This window comes from Argopecten irradians, chromosome 15, assembly GCF_041381155.1.
Source record: "Argopecten irradians isolate NY chromosome 15, Ai_NY, whole genome shotgun sequence".
NCBI lineage: Eukaryota > Metazoa > Mollusca > Bivalvia > Pectinida > Pectinidae > Argopecten > Argopecten irradians.
Window position 1 is genome coordinate 32,998,202 of NC_091148.1, and position 16,600 is coordinate 33,014,801.

At 37.4% G+C, this 16,600-nt stretch overlaps 1 protein-coding gene across 1 annotated transcript; it reads right to left on the bottom strand.

Annotated features, from left to right (window-relative positions):
• Positions 1–3,352: 3,352 nt before the first annotated feature.
• LOC138309388 (epidermal retinol dehydrogenase 2-like) lies at positions 3,353–13,658 on the bottom strand. The gene is made up of 6 exons (XM_069250576.1): positions 13,197–13,658; positions 9,705–9,889; positions 8,735–8,866; positions 8,277–8,521; positions 4,703–4,828; positions 3,353–3,457 (listed from the first exon to the last, which is right to left on the bottom strand). The coding sequence occupies exons 1-6, from the start codon at positions 13,345–13,347 to the stop codon at positions 3,361–3,363; spliced, it is 936 nt and encodes a 311-aa protein (XP_069106677.1). The 5' UTR covers positions 13,348–13,658; the 3' UTR covers positions 3,353–3,360.
• Between the last annotated feature and the right edge of the window lie 2,942 nt (positions 13,659–16,600).

The window sequence follows — 16,600 nt, forward strand, 5'->3', positions numbered from 1 at the left end:
TCATTACAACATTTAGTAGTAGAATAATCAAAGGAGTTTTTAACAAGTACATGAAGATTTACTTAAACATCAAATATGATTTTGATTTTAATTTATTAAATCAAATAATGATTTGTTAAATAATAATATTGAGAAAAGAACCCCAGTTTGAAACATGATCACAATGTAAATATGATAAATACCTCTGTTTGACCATAACACCTAACAATGACAACAAAGTCAGAATAAACACACAATACAACACAATAAAAACAACGATGTATATCTCATCATTCTAACCAGACTAATACATTTTACATTTTATATGAACTACAGAGGGCCCTCAATAATCCAAATATTTGTGTATTTGTATTCTCGGCCCAAACTTTTCGGACTGCTATTTTTCCAGATTGTTTGATTCTATTTCTCAGATATTTTTGTCTGGATTGTACATTTTTTGCTGGCTATCGGTGTCTGGATTATTGTGGGTTCACTGTAAACATACCTTTTCAATACTGCATAGTTTGAATTTAACCACTTAAATTTGTTCACCCCTGAACACACATTTGGAATCTTCCAATTCAAAGGTTGGAACAGTCTATTATGAAAATTCAGGGGGTGAATATGTTAAACAACTGATGATGCACTGCATGAGTTCTTAGCATTACATCTCAAATTCACACACATCAAGGATCATATCTACAATGTCTGTCTCCTGATCATCATTCAGCCTTGTTGTAAGGTAATGCACCTGAACCTCGGCAAGTTAAGGCTGTGGACTGCTACAAACTTCAATCAACCGTGTCAGCTGTAAAGGAAATTTGCATTAGTTAGGATCTTAGAATCATTACCTAATTGATGCAATAAGCCTTCCCATACATATAAGCACCCATCCCCCTTTTGGAGGCATTAGTGCAATTTCAATTAACTCTTATGAAACGCAGAATGAAAATTTGAAAAACCTTAGGTTTCTTTATTTGTGATTTCTTTTGCAAATTAATTCATATTGCTTACTTGGTACAGCTGCTTTTATGAAATGCTGGTCCAAATTTGGTTATATTAAGAGCCTCCTTATTTGTGTTCTAATTGGGTCAATTATGGTCTATCATCATGAACATGCTATAGACCATGCTGTTTGTAAAAGGTTATGAATAGAACTACTTCTTTCGTGTGTTATGCAAAGACAACACTATTTAAATCAAGGCTTATAGAACAAACTGGTTTCTAAACAGCTCCAGAAAAATAAAAGAGAATTATTGGTTGGAAGAGTAAGCTTTTCTGTTACATTGACAACATCTGCCATACCAAGTTAGTTTAGTATATATGAATTATCTCCCTTGCAGGATGTGTTAATTGTGATATCATCCTTTTGTTTCCTCTAAGAAGTATGATGTTATGCTCCCTAATACATGATGTCATAATCAATACCCAACCTACCAACAAGGGTAGATAACTTCAATAAAAAGATGGAATACGATGACAAAATATAGCATCTAGAACAGAATTCCTGTTATGTAAAAATGCTGTTCAGATACCTGGATAATTAGTATAAAATACATCATGCAAAATTAAAATCACAAACCTTATATCTGGATTTCATTTTCAACAATTTATTCTGTAAAAAGAAATAAAATCTGTTAGATTCAAAACATATTTAAAACACATCTTAACTGAAGAGAGGTACGGTGAGGAGGGGAGGGGTGGGATTGAGGAGGAGGAGGAGGAGGGGGAGGGGGTGGGATAAGGTACGGAGGAGGGGGGGTGGGATAAGGACGGCGAGGAGGGGAGGGGTGGGATAAGGTACGGCGAGGAGGGGGGGGTGGCGAGGAGGAAGGGAGGAGGGGAGGGGGTGGGATAAGGTACGGCGAGGAGGGGAGGGGGGATGAGGTAAGGCGAGGAGGGGAGGGGTGGGATAAGGTACGGCGAGGAGGGGAGGGGTGGGAGGTAGCAGAGGGGGGTGGGTACGGCGAGGAGGGGAGGGGTGGGATAAGGTACGGCGAGGAGGGGAGGGGTGGGAGGGGGGAAGGTACGGCGAAGGAGGGGAGGGGTGGGATAAGGTAAGGCGGGAGGAGGGATGATGAGGGGTGGGATGAGGTAAGGCGAGGAGGGGAGGGTGGGATGAGGTAGGCGAAGGAGTACGGGAGGTGGGATAAGGTAGGCGAGGGGGAGGGGGGATGAGGTAAGGCGGAGGGAGGAGTGGGATAAGGTAGGCGAGGAGGGGAGGGGTGGGATAAGGTACGGCGAGGAGGGGAGGGGTGGGATAAGGTACGGCGAGGAGGGGAGGGTGGGATAAGGTACGGGAGGAGGGGAGGGGGGTGGGATGAGGTAAGGCGAGGAGGGGAGGGGTGGGATAAGGTACGGCGAGGAGGGGAGGGGTGGGATGAGGTAAGGCGAGGAGGGGAGGGGTGGGATAAGGTACGGCGAGGAGGGAAGGGTGGGATGAGGTAAGGCGAGGAGGGGAGGGGTGGATAAGGACGGAGAGGGAAGGGTGGGATGAGGTGCGGCGAGGAGGGGAGGGGTGGGTGATAAGGTAGGAGGAGGGGAGGTGGGAGGAGGGGAGGGGTGGGATAAGTACGGTGAGGAAGGGGAGGGAGGGTGGAGGTAAGGGGGGGTGGAGGAGGGAGGGGGGGAGGGGTGGGAGGTGAGGTCGAGGAGGGAGGGTGGGATAAGGTACGGCGAGGAGGGGAGGGGTGGGATAAGGTACGGCGAGGAGGGGAGGGGTGGGATAAGGTACGGCGAGGAGGGGAGGGTGGGATAAGGTACGGCGAGGAGGGGGGGTGGGATAAGGTACGGCGAGGAGGGGAGGGGTGGGATAAGGTACGGCGAGGAGGGAGGGTGGGATAAGGTAGGCGAGGAGGGGAGGGGTGGGATAAGGTACGGCGAGGAGGGAGGGGTGGGATAAGGTACGGCGAGGAGGGGAGGGAGGGTGGGATAAGGTACGGCGAGGAGGGGAGGGGTGGGATAAGGTACGGCGAGGAGGGGAGGGGTGGGATGAGGTAGGCGAGGAGGGGAGGGGTGGGATAAGGTACGGCAGGAGGAGGTGGGATGAGGTACGGCGAGGAGGGGAGGGGTGGGATAAGGTACGGCGAGGAGGGGAGGGGTGGGATGAGGTAAGGCGAGGAGGGGAGGGGTGGGATGAGGTACGGCGAGTAGGGGAGGGGTGGGATAAGGTACGGCGAGGAGGGGAGGGGTGGGATGAGGTAGAGTAGGCGGATATTCTTCATCTCTGTGACAGTAAGTAATATTGATATATTTTCAATTTATATGTATCAAACTGTATCATGTATTTCATTTAAAATATTGATTTTGTTAATGGAAATAAAATATTTACAAAAGAATTGAGCACATGCAGCTTATAAAGAAAAACATTTACTGGATACTTTAATCCTGTTTTCCGTCTCGACCTTTGAACTCGTCCATCGAGTTGGAGGCTCCGAAGTATAAACACAATATAGACAGCACTTTGGTTGGAATAATTCTGGAAAATAAATAACAATTTAAACATTTTAGTGTCAACTAGGGATTGGCAATGACACAGATTTCACTTCAAAAGTAGGTAAAAACACTCTTTAATGATCAGTTTGGCATATAATTATTTTGTTTCACATGATTCAATTTCAACATCTGATTTAGTATTTAGAAAGGATTTCCTTTATATCCTTTCGACGGCCGGCAGGATTCGATCCAGACTCAATTTTGACAGTAGGTTATAACAAATGCTATATATGAAAGCAGTTAGCATCTAGATTTCGGTTTGATGTCATTTTCACAATTAAAATAAACTGTACACACTGCAAACAAGCAAAAAATGACACCCGAAGTCCCCTAAAGGTCGCCACGATTTATTCTGCCAGGTGCTACACAGGAAGTCGCATCGAGCATGCGCTACATACCAATTACAAAGGGAGACAACTGCGCTTCTGGGAGTAGCACACCATCAATATTATGTCATTTGATATCGTATATCTTTATACTTTCTTGTCCCTTTCTTTATTTTGTCTCTTACTTTGATCGCTCCTCTATCGTTTGAGACCATCTGCATATCTGTATCTTGACAATTAAGCTCACAATGACAGGTTTCTGGACACACACTAAAATCCGGATTTCAGACCTCAATTTTGACTTATTTGAGTATGTTCAAAGGTGATTTGTGATGTCACTAATGCGATGACAGAATCGATCATTATTGACATGACGTTATATAGTGATGAAAATCTAGTATTTAGTTTTCGAGGGTCTCAATGGGGCTCCAGAAGGGTGTATGAAGTGGGACAAATGCATAATTACGCATAAATACGTTACGGCCGTCCAAAGGATATAAACTTCTGGTAGTCAGTATTCATAAAATTTACAATTACATTATTAAGAAGGCAACAAGCAAGTTGAAACACAGTTACATGTACCTAATCCTTCCATTTACCCGCAAAGACATATTTAAACACTTCTAATTCAAAGACTGCACTACATGTAGTTCAATGTGAATATTCAGGGTACAACAGCTAGGGCCCAGTTTCAGCAAAATTTCAAAACTTAAAGGAATTCTTTAACTGAACTTTTTCTGCACAGGAAAGCGTTACAATAGTCAATGAAAGTTCCTTTATCTCTGTAACGCTTTTCTATGGAGAATTTTAAATTATGTTGAAGAATTCTTCAAAATTAAGAAATGTTGATTGAACTGGGCCCATGTAGACAAATACCTCCCCCTTGTAGACAAGTTACCTACCCTTTAAGTCCCATAAAGAAGTAGAGGGAGCGAGGAAGGATGATCATTTTCTGGTTACAGAGGACGGCGTCTACGATTCTATTGGCTGCAAAGTCTGGTTTGAGGATTGGCAGTAACCATGGCACCCTGGGGAAATAAAAGGGAAAACATAATAAGGTTAAATACCACATTATTGGTCTGTTCAACATGCCATACGGCTATATCGTAAATATCATATTTAATATACTTGTGTAATAACACAATTGTAACATCACAGCCAATAATGATGTCATAATCAAAATATGATGTCACACATTCGTCTCCGTAGACAAAAATGTCCAATTCGAGACAGATTTCACCACTGTTTAAGTTTTATGAATTTTTTCATAATAACTACAGTTATGTGATACATGAAATCTTACACTCATGGCTATGTAACATAAAATCTCACACTCATGGCTATGTAACATAAAATCTCACACTCATGGCTATGTAACATAAAATCTCACACTCATGGCTATGTAACATGAAATCTCACACTCATGGCTATGTAACATAAAATCTCACACTCATGGCTATGTAACATGAAATCTCACACTCATGGCTATGTAACATAAAATCTCACACTCATGGCTATGTAACATAAAATCTCACACTCATGGCTATGTAACATAAAATCTCACACTCATGGCTATGTAACATAAAATCTCACACTCATGGCTATGTAACATGAAATCTCACACTCATGGCTATGTAACATGAAATCTCACAACTCATGGCTATGTAACATGAAATCTCACACTCATGGCTATGTAACATGAAATCTCACACTCATGGCTATGTAACATGAAATCTCACACTCATGGCTATGTAACATAAAATCTCACACTCATGGCTATGTAACATAAAATCTCACACTCATGGCTATGTAACATAAAATCTCACACTCATGGCTATGTAACATGAAATCTCACACTCATGGCTATGTAACATGAAATCTCACACTCATGCTATGTAACATGAAATCTCACACTCATGGCTATGTAACATGAAATCTCACACTCATGGCTATGTAACATGAAATCTCACACTCATGGCTATGTAACATAAAATCTCACACTCATGGCTATGTAACATGAAATCTCACACTCATGGCTATGTAACATGAAATCTCACACTCATGGCTATGTAACATAAAATCTCACACTCATGGCTATGTAACATAAAATCTCACACTCATGGCTATGTAACATGAAATCTCACACTCATGGCTATGTAACATGAAATCTCACACTCATGGCTATGTAACATGAAATCTCACACTCATGGCTATGTAACATAAAATCTCACACTCATGGCTATGTAACATAAAATCTCACACTCATGGCTATGTAACATGAAATTCAGTAAATTCTTTAAATCATTTGATGCCACTCGCTTATAAGCTTGTGGTACATTTAAATATTGAACTTCATATAACTGTAGAACACTTTTATAATGATCACGCTTACCTACAATGAATTCACGGTTATAATGTAGTAATTCCTATTATTTGGGTTCCCAAAGATGTACATAATATCTGTATAACGAACTATGTTTATAACAAAGTAATTTTGTTGGTCTCCAGAGGATCTTAAAGGGACAATTCATTCTACGAGAACATTTAAATTTGTATATATATCGGAAAACCCCCAGTTCTAATGGAAATTAGATCAGTCGGTTTCACTGTGATATGTCAGAAAATCCCATGGTGGTGAAATGCGTGTGAAATGTTCAAACTCACTCGCTGTCCGCCATTACACATTGTGGTCGAATATCTTGTATGCCGAACCCAGTCCCTTGCTCGTAGAGTAATGCTACTTTTGTCTAGAACTGCTCAAATCGCTCTGACAGAAGTGTGTTTACCTTATTAGGTGAATTGTTTTGCCTAAAAAATCATTACGGTAAACCTCCGGTTAATTCGAACCGCCGGATAGTTCGAACACACAATTTTTTCCAGAAAAACGGTAATTTTTTAGCTAGTGATAGTTTGAACACTGACTTTTTATAATCAATCCTATTTCAGATAGTTCGAACACGTCAAATTATGAACGTAAAAGTAAGATCAGCGCAATGGAGTCCCTAAATATGGCGATATATTTTGCATATTGCAACAGTTTTGATGTTTGGAATAAAGATTGTATAAATGATCATTATTATAATGACCATACGACAGATACGTAATGAACATTTTAAGCCATAAATACAAATTATTCATGCCGATATATCGTACACAAAGCAGCAAGGCCAAATGTTTAATCTTAGGCCCCGACAATGTATATTTAAATTCGCTGTACCTGATGGAAACACGTGGAAGAAATCGCCAATGTTTGTTAAGTCCAATCTAGATATGGAAATCAGTTTAAGTCGACATTAAAATATTCATTCAATCTATCTTTAATCACCCAATCAAGGTGTTAAATTACCTGTAAACACGTGCCTCACGCTGGCTTGGACAGGCCAGTTACGAGGTGCACAGCGAGCATCAAAAGCCAGCCGCTGGGTCACAGCAAGTGAGTGTGATTACATATTCAGCTCCAGCCAAAACAATCCACGTGTTGGGTAATTGAAGAATAGATACGCAGCTTTTCATTAGGTTAACTAGTTACGTAATTTTAGAAGCAGACAATATGCAACCGGGTTTTGGACAATCTGACAGTCACAGTGCGATTGTGACCTAATTTTACGAAATGAATGTAAACAAATATTTTCAACAGCAGTTTCGTAAATGCAACCAGATTTTCTTTACTAAAAAAGTAAATAAATAAATTTACGTTTGTTACGAAATATAACAAAGATCTTACTAGATTTTCTGTGGTTTAAATAAAGTTTCTATCCCAGTTAATGGACGTCAATGTAAATTATATAGACCGCGATCGTGAACGGTGCTGTTTGGGGCCTTGTCCACGTGCACATATGCATGCGGCTTCTGCTACGCAATTAATTATAAATTCACCAATTAAATGCTCATGTTTACGAGAAAATGATTGAATATAATATCTTCAGGAAACTAAATACTTTCCCTATAGATTTTCTGCCTTACATTGCTTATGCCAGGTACGGTACATCGGTACTCAAAACTGGTTTTTACTGATTTCACTTGGATAGTTCGAACTCACGACTTTTTCCCGAAGCTTAATTTCGGATAATTTGAACTGGTCCATCAATATTTATTTAATTTTGTTCGAACTAACCAAAGGTTTACCGTATATCACCTCCACAGTGGTTATGTAGTTCATTTGTTTAACGTGCGTGACTTTGGCTCGGGTATGGGTACAGCGTACATATTGTACCTGCTTAATCGTATTGATCAACGAATTGTAATTACAACAGTATCAATTAAAATACTAAATAATGACGTGGAATTTGTCAATATCTTATGTTATATGTTTCATAAGAAATGTAGAACAATACATTTATGCCATATTTTGCTTCTTAGTTATGTAAAAGAATAAGCCTGAGTGAATTGTCCCTTTAATAACCGTGTTTTATTGTATATAGGCCGTCATTTTATAAAGATGAAGTAAAATGTTGAAAATAAACATTCTAATGTTACCTCGTCTTACAGCCAGCAAACATGCCGGTTGATATGTAGAAGGGGCAGACAACTGTAGTATGAACTCCGTCCTTTCCTTGCATTTCCATCTCGAATCTGAGTGACTCGTCAAAGCCGACAGCTCCAAATTTACTGGCACAGTAGTCACAGAGTCCATTTACACCAAGTAATCCTGCCGAACTGGCGATATTTACAACATGGCCGTGGTTACGCTCAACCATCGCAGGTAGAAACGCTTTACATGTCTGTGGGAAATTATCAAATATTTTTTTAATAATTAATACAACTCATGTAAAGCTGAGGTATAGTTGCTACACCATTTTAATTGAAATTATAGGACATTATGACAACACTTACTCATTAACCCTTGAACACACATTTGGACTATTCTACTTAGAGAACTGGAATAGTTCATGATAAAATTCCAGGGGTGAATGGGAATTTACAGTGAAACTTACCCAGAAGTGAGCTAATGTGTTGACCTCAAACGTTTTCTGGATCATGCTGTCCGAAATCTTTAGGAACTTATTACCGGACACGATTCCCGCATTGTTTACTAAGATATCAACATCTCCGATATCCTGCTTTACCTGGAATAATAGAGAGCAATTAATATATTATTAGGAATCTAATCAGGTAAATTAATGTTAGCACAGACACAAATGATTTATACAACGAAACCTGTGTAGGGTAATTTTTACCATGGTTTGACCACTACAATACTTCTCTAGCTCCAACCTCAACATTATAGAGAGGGGCTAACAAAGTGACGATTGAGTGTTATTTCCTTATACATTCAAATAAGGGTTATAGCTATAAGAGAATTATACTATCATACAAGTATATAATTAATAACAGAGATACGTACCTTGAGATAATTTTAGGTATTAATATATATTTCTGAATAAAACATTGGGTTAATTATTTTCATATATATTTGTATTAATGCATTTGAAATTGACAACGCCAAATGTCAGAGATTTACTGACCATCATTACAACAATTCTGAAGATTAAAGACATTGTGCAGACGTTGCTTTCACGAACAAGGTGATCATCTTCGCTGACAAGGGCAGAAAACTCTGTTTAGCTAGAGATTTTAATGACTGGGACTTGAACTGATAGACAGCCGTCACATCCGTTCTGCTCAGGCGTTAAGTGGTAATTTGATGACTCCACTTGACAATCCTTGACTTATCATAATTATACTGAGCAGTCAGTGATAAGTATACAGACCTATACCGTGGGGATACAGCTTGATACAGCATTATACACGGCTGTGATACAACGTAAGATATGATGCAATACAGCGTGATACAGCATGATACAGTGTGATACAGTGTGACACAGCTTGATACAGCATTATACACGGCTGTGACACAGCATGATGTTCTTGACTTAAAGTGTGGTGATACAGCATGATACAGACCTCACCAGCTACTCGGTATATGTCCTCCCTCTTACTAAGGTCCACCGTGTAGGTCCTGGCGGAGGCCCCCTCGGCCTTACACTGACGGGCAGTTTCTTCATTTCCTTTGGGATCTATATCCCATAATACTAACCGGCATCCTAGCTTCGCAAAACGTACTGACATCAACCGTCCGATGCCACATCCTGTACACAATTAAACAATGTAATTATTAATATACATGTAGTCTTCAATTAAGTCAATTTGAAATATAAATTATTGAGAAAAAACTTAATTCAAATTATTATAAGATTAATTTTCTTCATGTACAGTACCATATTCGACCAAATAAGCATCCCTCATCCCTAAAAGGTCCTCCCCACATTGTACGGCCCCAATTTTACTTACCACTAATTAAATTCAACGAAAATATGCAAACCCTATAGGCTTCTTTAAATTATTTCTTTTGCGAAATTAATGAATGGCTTACTTCATACAATAAAGTCATGAAAGGCTAGTCCAAATTTGGTTTTATTAAGTGCCTCCTTACTAAATTATCATATTTTAAGCCCCAGTGCGCTTATTGGGTAGAATAAGTTGCTTTTACCTAAATATACATATACACGGTACTTAATATATTTTGAGAATTTGGCATTTCATAGTAAGTATAATAAGATGAATATTCTCCATGACCTCAAGCTTTGAGGCATTCATAATTCAAAATTTTTCATTAAGTTTGTATGTGAAACAGGCAAGGAGAAAATTTAGAGGCCAGACCAAGATTCAAACTCTGGACCCCTGAACACTAGCCATATGCTCTATGGATTAAGCCATCTGGTCACTGATGACTGACCAAGTCCAGTTCCTCTACAAGTGATTACACAGCCTATCAACATTTTATTAGGAGATACCTGGCCTTAAAATGGTTACCAACACAGCTAGCACACCCTTACTGTATGCCAAAAGAGTAATTGTTAGTCGTAACCAAGCCAAGAAAAGTGTTTTATAAATGATGGTGACCTATTTTAGTGAAATCTGATAGCACTTCAAGGTGACATTACACATATATTATAGGGCCTGGATACCACTAGTATAAAACTCACATCACCTAGACAGAAACCTCCATTAACACCGCATATATATACCATACCTAGGTATCAGGGAGGGATGTTTATGATTTCTATGTGTAGTTATATAAGACAGATGAGGTATCTCAGGAACTTCCTAATTTACATTTGTCTGACCTAGGGTACAATTTATCATAAACAGAACTCCTAGTAAACAAACTGCAGATGTTACAAATATTCAAATTTCTTAAAAACTGAGATAAGATAACAGTATTACATATTTAAGCTAGTCTGTAAATTTATATCCGTAAAATTACAAAAATCTAAATCCTACACATGTTACCAGTCTAACCTGTTCACCTACAAAATAATAAATTAAACTGAAGCTGCTTGAATTCATCACAACTGCTAGTTAATTCTACTACCAGCTGTCTTGATAAATCTATTTTATTTATTGATTAATTTATTGTTTAATTTTTAATTTCATTAGTGTATAAACAAAACAAAAAGAGACTTAAAACTATAATAATACAGAAAAGATAATTAGCATCAAAAAAGTTCACCCTATATCTCTCTCCTAGTTGCTCATCAAAAGGGAAACACATACATAAACATTAACTGATACCTGCTATTTGTAGTGATAATTTAATACATCATGTTACACACTTTCAGTAGACTAAATGCCACTAGACCCTTAGTGTTTGTTTATAGATATGCTCACTGAAATTCTAATACTAGATTTTATCTCACTAGCTTGAAACTTACAAACAGACATATTATTACCAAAACAGAAAATATGAAGCAAAATTTTAGTGATTCTGAGTGAAGTCAAACAAACTGTTGAAACCTACATTATACATAATATATATGAATGTTTATAGATTAATATGAGCTAAAGTCATGTGTGGGTTTCATCCTTAACAGATAGTAATTATCAGTCTGACCTTATATCACCTACACAGGTACATTTTAAAGGTGTATAGTTTAAGGGTATTACGTACATACATGTAAAACAGGTGATTTGGGTTGTATACATGTAGAGGACTATACAGGGGTATATAGGTCAAATACAGGTGTTAATAGTTACAGAAAACAATACCTGGTACAGGTGTGTATAGGTCAGATACAGGTGTATATAGGTCAAATACAGGTGTTAATAGTTACAGAAAACAATACCTGGTACAGGTGTGTATAGGTCAGATACAGGTGTATATAGGTCAAATACAGGTGTTAATAGTTACAGAAAACAATACCTGGTACAGGTGTGTATAGGTCAGATACAGGTGTATATAGGTCAAATACAGGTGTTAATAGTTACAGAAAACAATACCTGGTACAGGTGTGTATAGGTCAGATACAGGTGTATATAGGTCAAATACAGGTGTTAATAGTTACAGAAAACAATACCTGGTACAGGTGTGTATATAGGTCAGATAAAGGTGTATATGGATCAAATTCAGGTGTATATAGGTCAAATACAGGTGTTAATAGTTACAAAAAACAAGACCTGGTACAGGTGAAAAAATGACATACAAGTGTCAGTAGTTGTTACACAAATCAATACCCAGTACAGATTTTTAAATATAGGTTGTGTATTTGAAACAGACAAAAATACCTTGTACAGGTGTATATAGATCAAATACAGGTGTATATAGGTCAAATACAGGTGTATATAGATATAAAACCAGGTGTATATAGGTTAAATACAGGTACATATAGGTCAAATACAGGTTATATAGGTCAAATACATGTGTTAATAGTTGTTACAGAAAACAATACCTGGTACTGGTGTATACAAGTCAGATACAGGTGTATATAGGTCAAATACAGGTGTTAATAGTTTTTACAGAAAACAATACCTGGTAAAGGTATACATAGATCAAATACAGGTGTTAGTACATGTTACAGAAAACAACACCTGTATATGTGTATATAAGTGAAATACAGGTGTTACAGGTAACATACAGGTGTAAATAACTAATTCTTGTATCATATCAGAAACAATATCAGGCACAGGTGTAGGTTTTGTTAAAACATACATGTAACAGCTAGGTAACCATGCAAAATGATACAGGTATACACGTTTAAACATCTCATGGGCAGGTGTGTTATTACAGTATACTAGTAGATTTTGTGATTTAAAACTTGTTTAGTTGATCTGACTGTAGTGTACGTGACAGTGGTCACTGTATATATACGTTATAATTACCACACACACACCTGAGATATATATACACACCTGTCAATATATATAGGTATATCTAGACTGGCCAACACATATACACCTGAAATATTTCACAGGTGTGTCACACGTGCATCAGAAAAGCCACGCCCCCTTTATACCCCAGCACACAGTACAATCCTCATTAGTTACATTTTAAATACGACGTAATTTGACTACATGCTGTGTATCTAAGTGCTATGAGATATACTGGAGTAAGCCTACCTGCGCCAGTTATCAGGACAGTTTCGCCAGATATGTCTTTCGCCTGTAAACTTGTCGGCACAAATGTCAGAACAATCGCTTTCAACCAGTAGTAAATTATCGATAAGATCATCAGGATAGTTTCCTTCACCAGCTCCATGTAGTCCGCCATGTTTGCAGCTTCAGTAAACCGTATAGTTAAAATGGACTTCGGCCCGTCCGAAATGTAGGCCCTGGTTCAAATATCACTCGAGTGAAGTGTGCCGCGAGCTTCGAATTCGATTCTAGATAGCGTATCCCTAACAGTCTGTAGTTATATAGCTCATGCAGCACTACCATCAGGCTTCATTGAGACTGACACTTCCCGATTCACCATAAAAACTTATAATTAGGGTTCTTATAAATAGGAGTGTGGGTGGGTAGCGCCTCTAATTATTGACGGGTTTCCTCTTCCCGTATTGTCGTGTCAGTCCATCCCTTATTGACTTGAATGTCTGAGTGATTTATAACCAAACTGACCATGGCAAGGTAAACATAAAGCAAGGGGAATAACTCGTATTGCTAAATATGTCTGTAGGTAGCACAACGTTATAGTTTCAGAATGTCGTTCCGCATCATTGTAACTGTAGTGCTCTTTTCGTTTTAATGTTTTATTGCTTTTTATGAGTAAAATCACTCGTTTCAAGATTTCCTTTTTTATCCTGCAACCATCATTGGCGATGGTGGAACGCACTGACGAAAAGCAGCTGTGTTAGAGAATTTCAGCACGTGCGCCGATTCGATTGATCTGAAAAATGGATTATGTCGCTGAAATGACATCTTTGGTAAGCTTCTGGGCTTGTTTGATGTATGTTGATACTTTCTTCAACTGGTATAGTACTATACATGCGCGTACTATTTGTTTAAAACTTCCGGTTGCGTTAAAAGGTGTCTATATTTGACACTTGGTAATCGTTCGTTAATTCCTGTAATGTTGATTTTGTACATATACGGTACATCATGGTGACCCTATTGGGTGTTAAGAAAAAACCTCTCCATTTAAAATGTTAGTGGTTGTTTAACAGTTCATACTACCACTACACAGTTCAGTTGACTAACTCACTAGTAGAACGATGGTCGAAATTTGGTTGGGTGGTTGATCCACAATTTGTTCAGTCTGGATTTGAAGCAATTAAGCGTTTGTGATGTAACCACTTCCTCTGAGAGCGAGTTCCAAGTCTTAATTACTCGATTACTAAAGAAATTTCCGGTTGAGTTTAGCCTAAATCGTTTTTTGAAGAATTTTTTCGAGTGTCCTGTAGTTGCTATACCCGTTATTTCTCTGCACATAGTTGTATGATCCAGAATGTCTATTTTGTTTAAAATCTTGTAGACCTGAATCACATTATTTGCAACAGTGGTGTTGTATTTCAGCCTAAATGCGTGTGTTTTGAATGAATGTTGCAGGATGAGAAAATACATCATCAATGCCTTAAATATAAGCTGCACTCGCCACTTTTGTATTTCTTAATCCTTACCGAAATACAGCGTACATTTTAAGACACTGATCAGGTATTCTCTCTATATAAATGTAAGAACACTTGAAAAAATATGATGTGATTGGTTACCAAAACAGATATACATATATACATACTTAATATATGTTTCTTCCTTGACAGCTGTATCACAACATATTCGAAGTATGCATGACGATCGTATATTACAGACCATTAGTTTTATACCACATATCATCTCCTGTTGAACCGTATTAATTATCATGTAAAGAGATTAAAATCTTATATAATGCTGAAGTAATTTAGAAATACAGTATCTTATAAAAATTTTCTTGTTAGGGCTTTTTAAGGATGTACACCTCTGAGAAGTCAAACTTTTCTTGTATTTAACTTTTTTTCTCGTATAGATTTTTGGAAAAAGGAGTTCATACCTTAAAAGAAAATGGAATAAAAAACATATGTCCGTGTGCTCGTTTTTGAGCTTTTGTCACTCAAAGATAACTAGTTGACAAAATATTGGATTTTATGGGAATTTTGCCGTTTTGACCATATAAGATAGAGATTAAAGCCATAATTTCCTAATGAGGTGTTTGATATGTATGAATGTTTGTAGAATTCATTTTCTAGTAGTCTTCTTTAAAAATATACCAGATTTGATCAATTAGACTAATATTTTTTCTCAGAATAACAACATATGCTACCCCTACCCCTTAATTTTGAGCTACAAAATGCATCATTTTCAGCCATTTTTGCCAAATTTAACCCTTTATAGAAAAAGTTCTGGTATTAAAATTTTGTTATTATTTTGCATATCAATAGGGAAACGGCTGTTCTTTCTAAATCAGGAAGAAAAATTGGGGGTCCGTGTGCTTACTTTTTTGCCCCATTTGAATTTTTGTTATTTTTCAGTATTTTAGAGTAAAAAATAAAAGTGCCTAAATTACCATTAAATGTAAAAATAAAGTCAGAAAAGTGTATCATTTCATATATTAATGCTCAATATTTTAATTACTACGAACCTAGTAACAATTTGCAGCAAAAATTAGCTCAAGACAGCTAAAAATGCTGGCGCAGTGATGATTTAAGTAAAAACAATTTCAGTAAAAAAGGTAAAACTGTGGCTCTACTTGAAGCAAAAAAAGACACAATTTCAAAATGGCCGCAAAATGGGCCATTTCTTAAAATCCCCGTATAAAAAATTCACCTAAATATAGAAATGTAATTTTTTGACAAAATTTGCATCTGGCAACTTGCTACAGATACTGATAAATGATATTTGAAAATCTACAAACTTCTTTGATCTATGTTGAAACGAGACTTCAACGGGACTGAAACCTCAGAAGAATACATCCTTAAAGAGCAAAAACATGACAAAACTTCGCTACTTATGCATCCTTTTTTTACGAAACAAATTATATTTCTGCAGATGCATAATGTACAAAAAGAAAAAACTGATGTGCTATCACTTATATCGACGGTCACAGAAAAAACTGATCAACAATTTTTTAAGATTACTTTTGAGTGAAGTTAATCGTACAATAACTTTGGCTCGAATTTAAATAACTAAAAGAGTGAAATTCGATGTTTCAAATACTCTAATTTATGCTCTAATAGCAGGTATTTTCGTGTAATTATGAAAGAAAATCCGCATAGAAATAAAAGTTTCGGATTTTTTTTGTCGAGGAGTTCAGCAACGAATAAGCTTTAATTAGATAATATTTTCCTGTAGTCTGTGTCTTTGATACATTGTGAATTGCAAAGTTTGTGACTGTAAAATGAAATTTTACGTAACAAGTAAAGAAATCCTTGATTAAAGCATCGATGATATGATGCTTGACGTACGTACATACCGATGATTGATCATTACAAACATTGTGTTGTGTTTCTAACCGAATAAATTGAGATACATTTATTACAATACCGTAATACGTT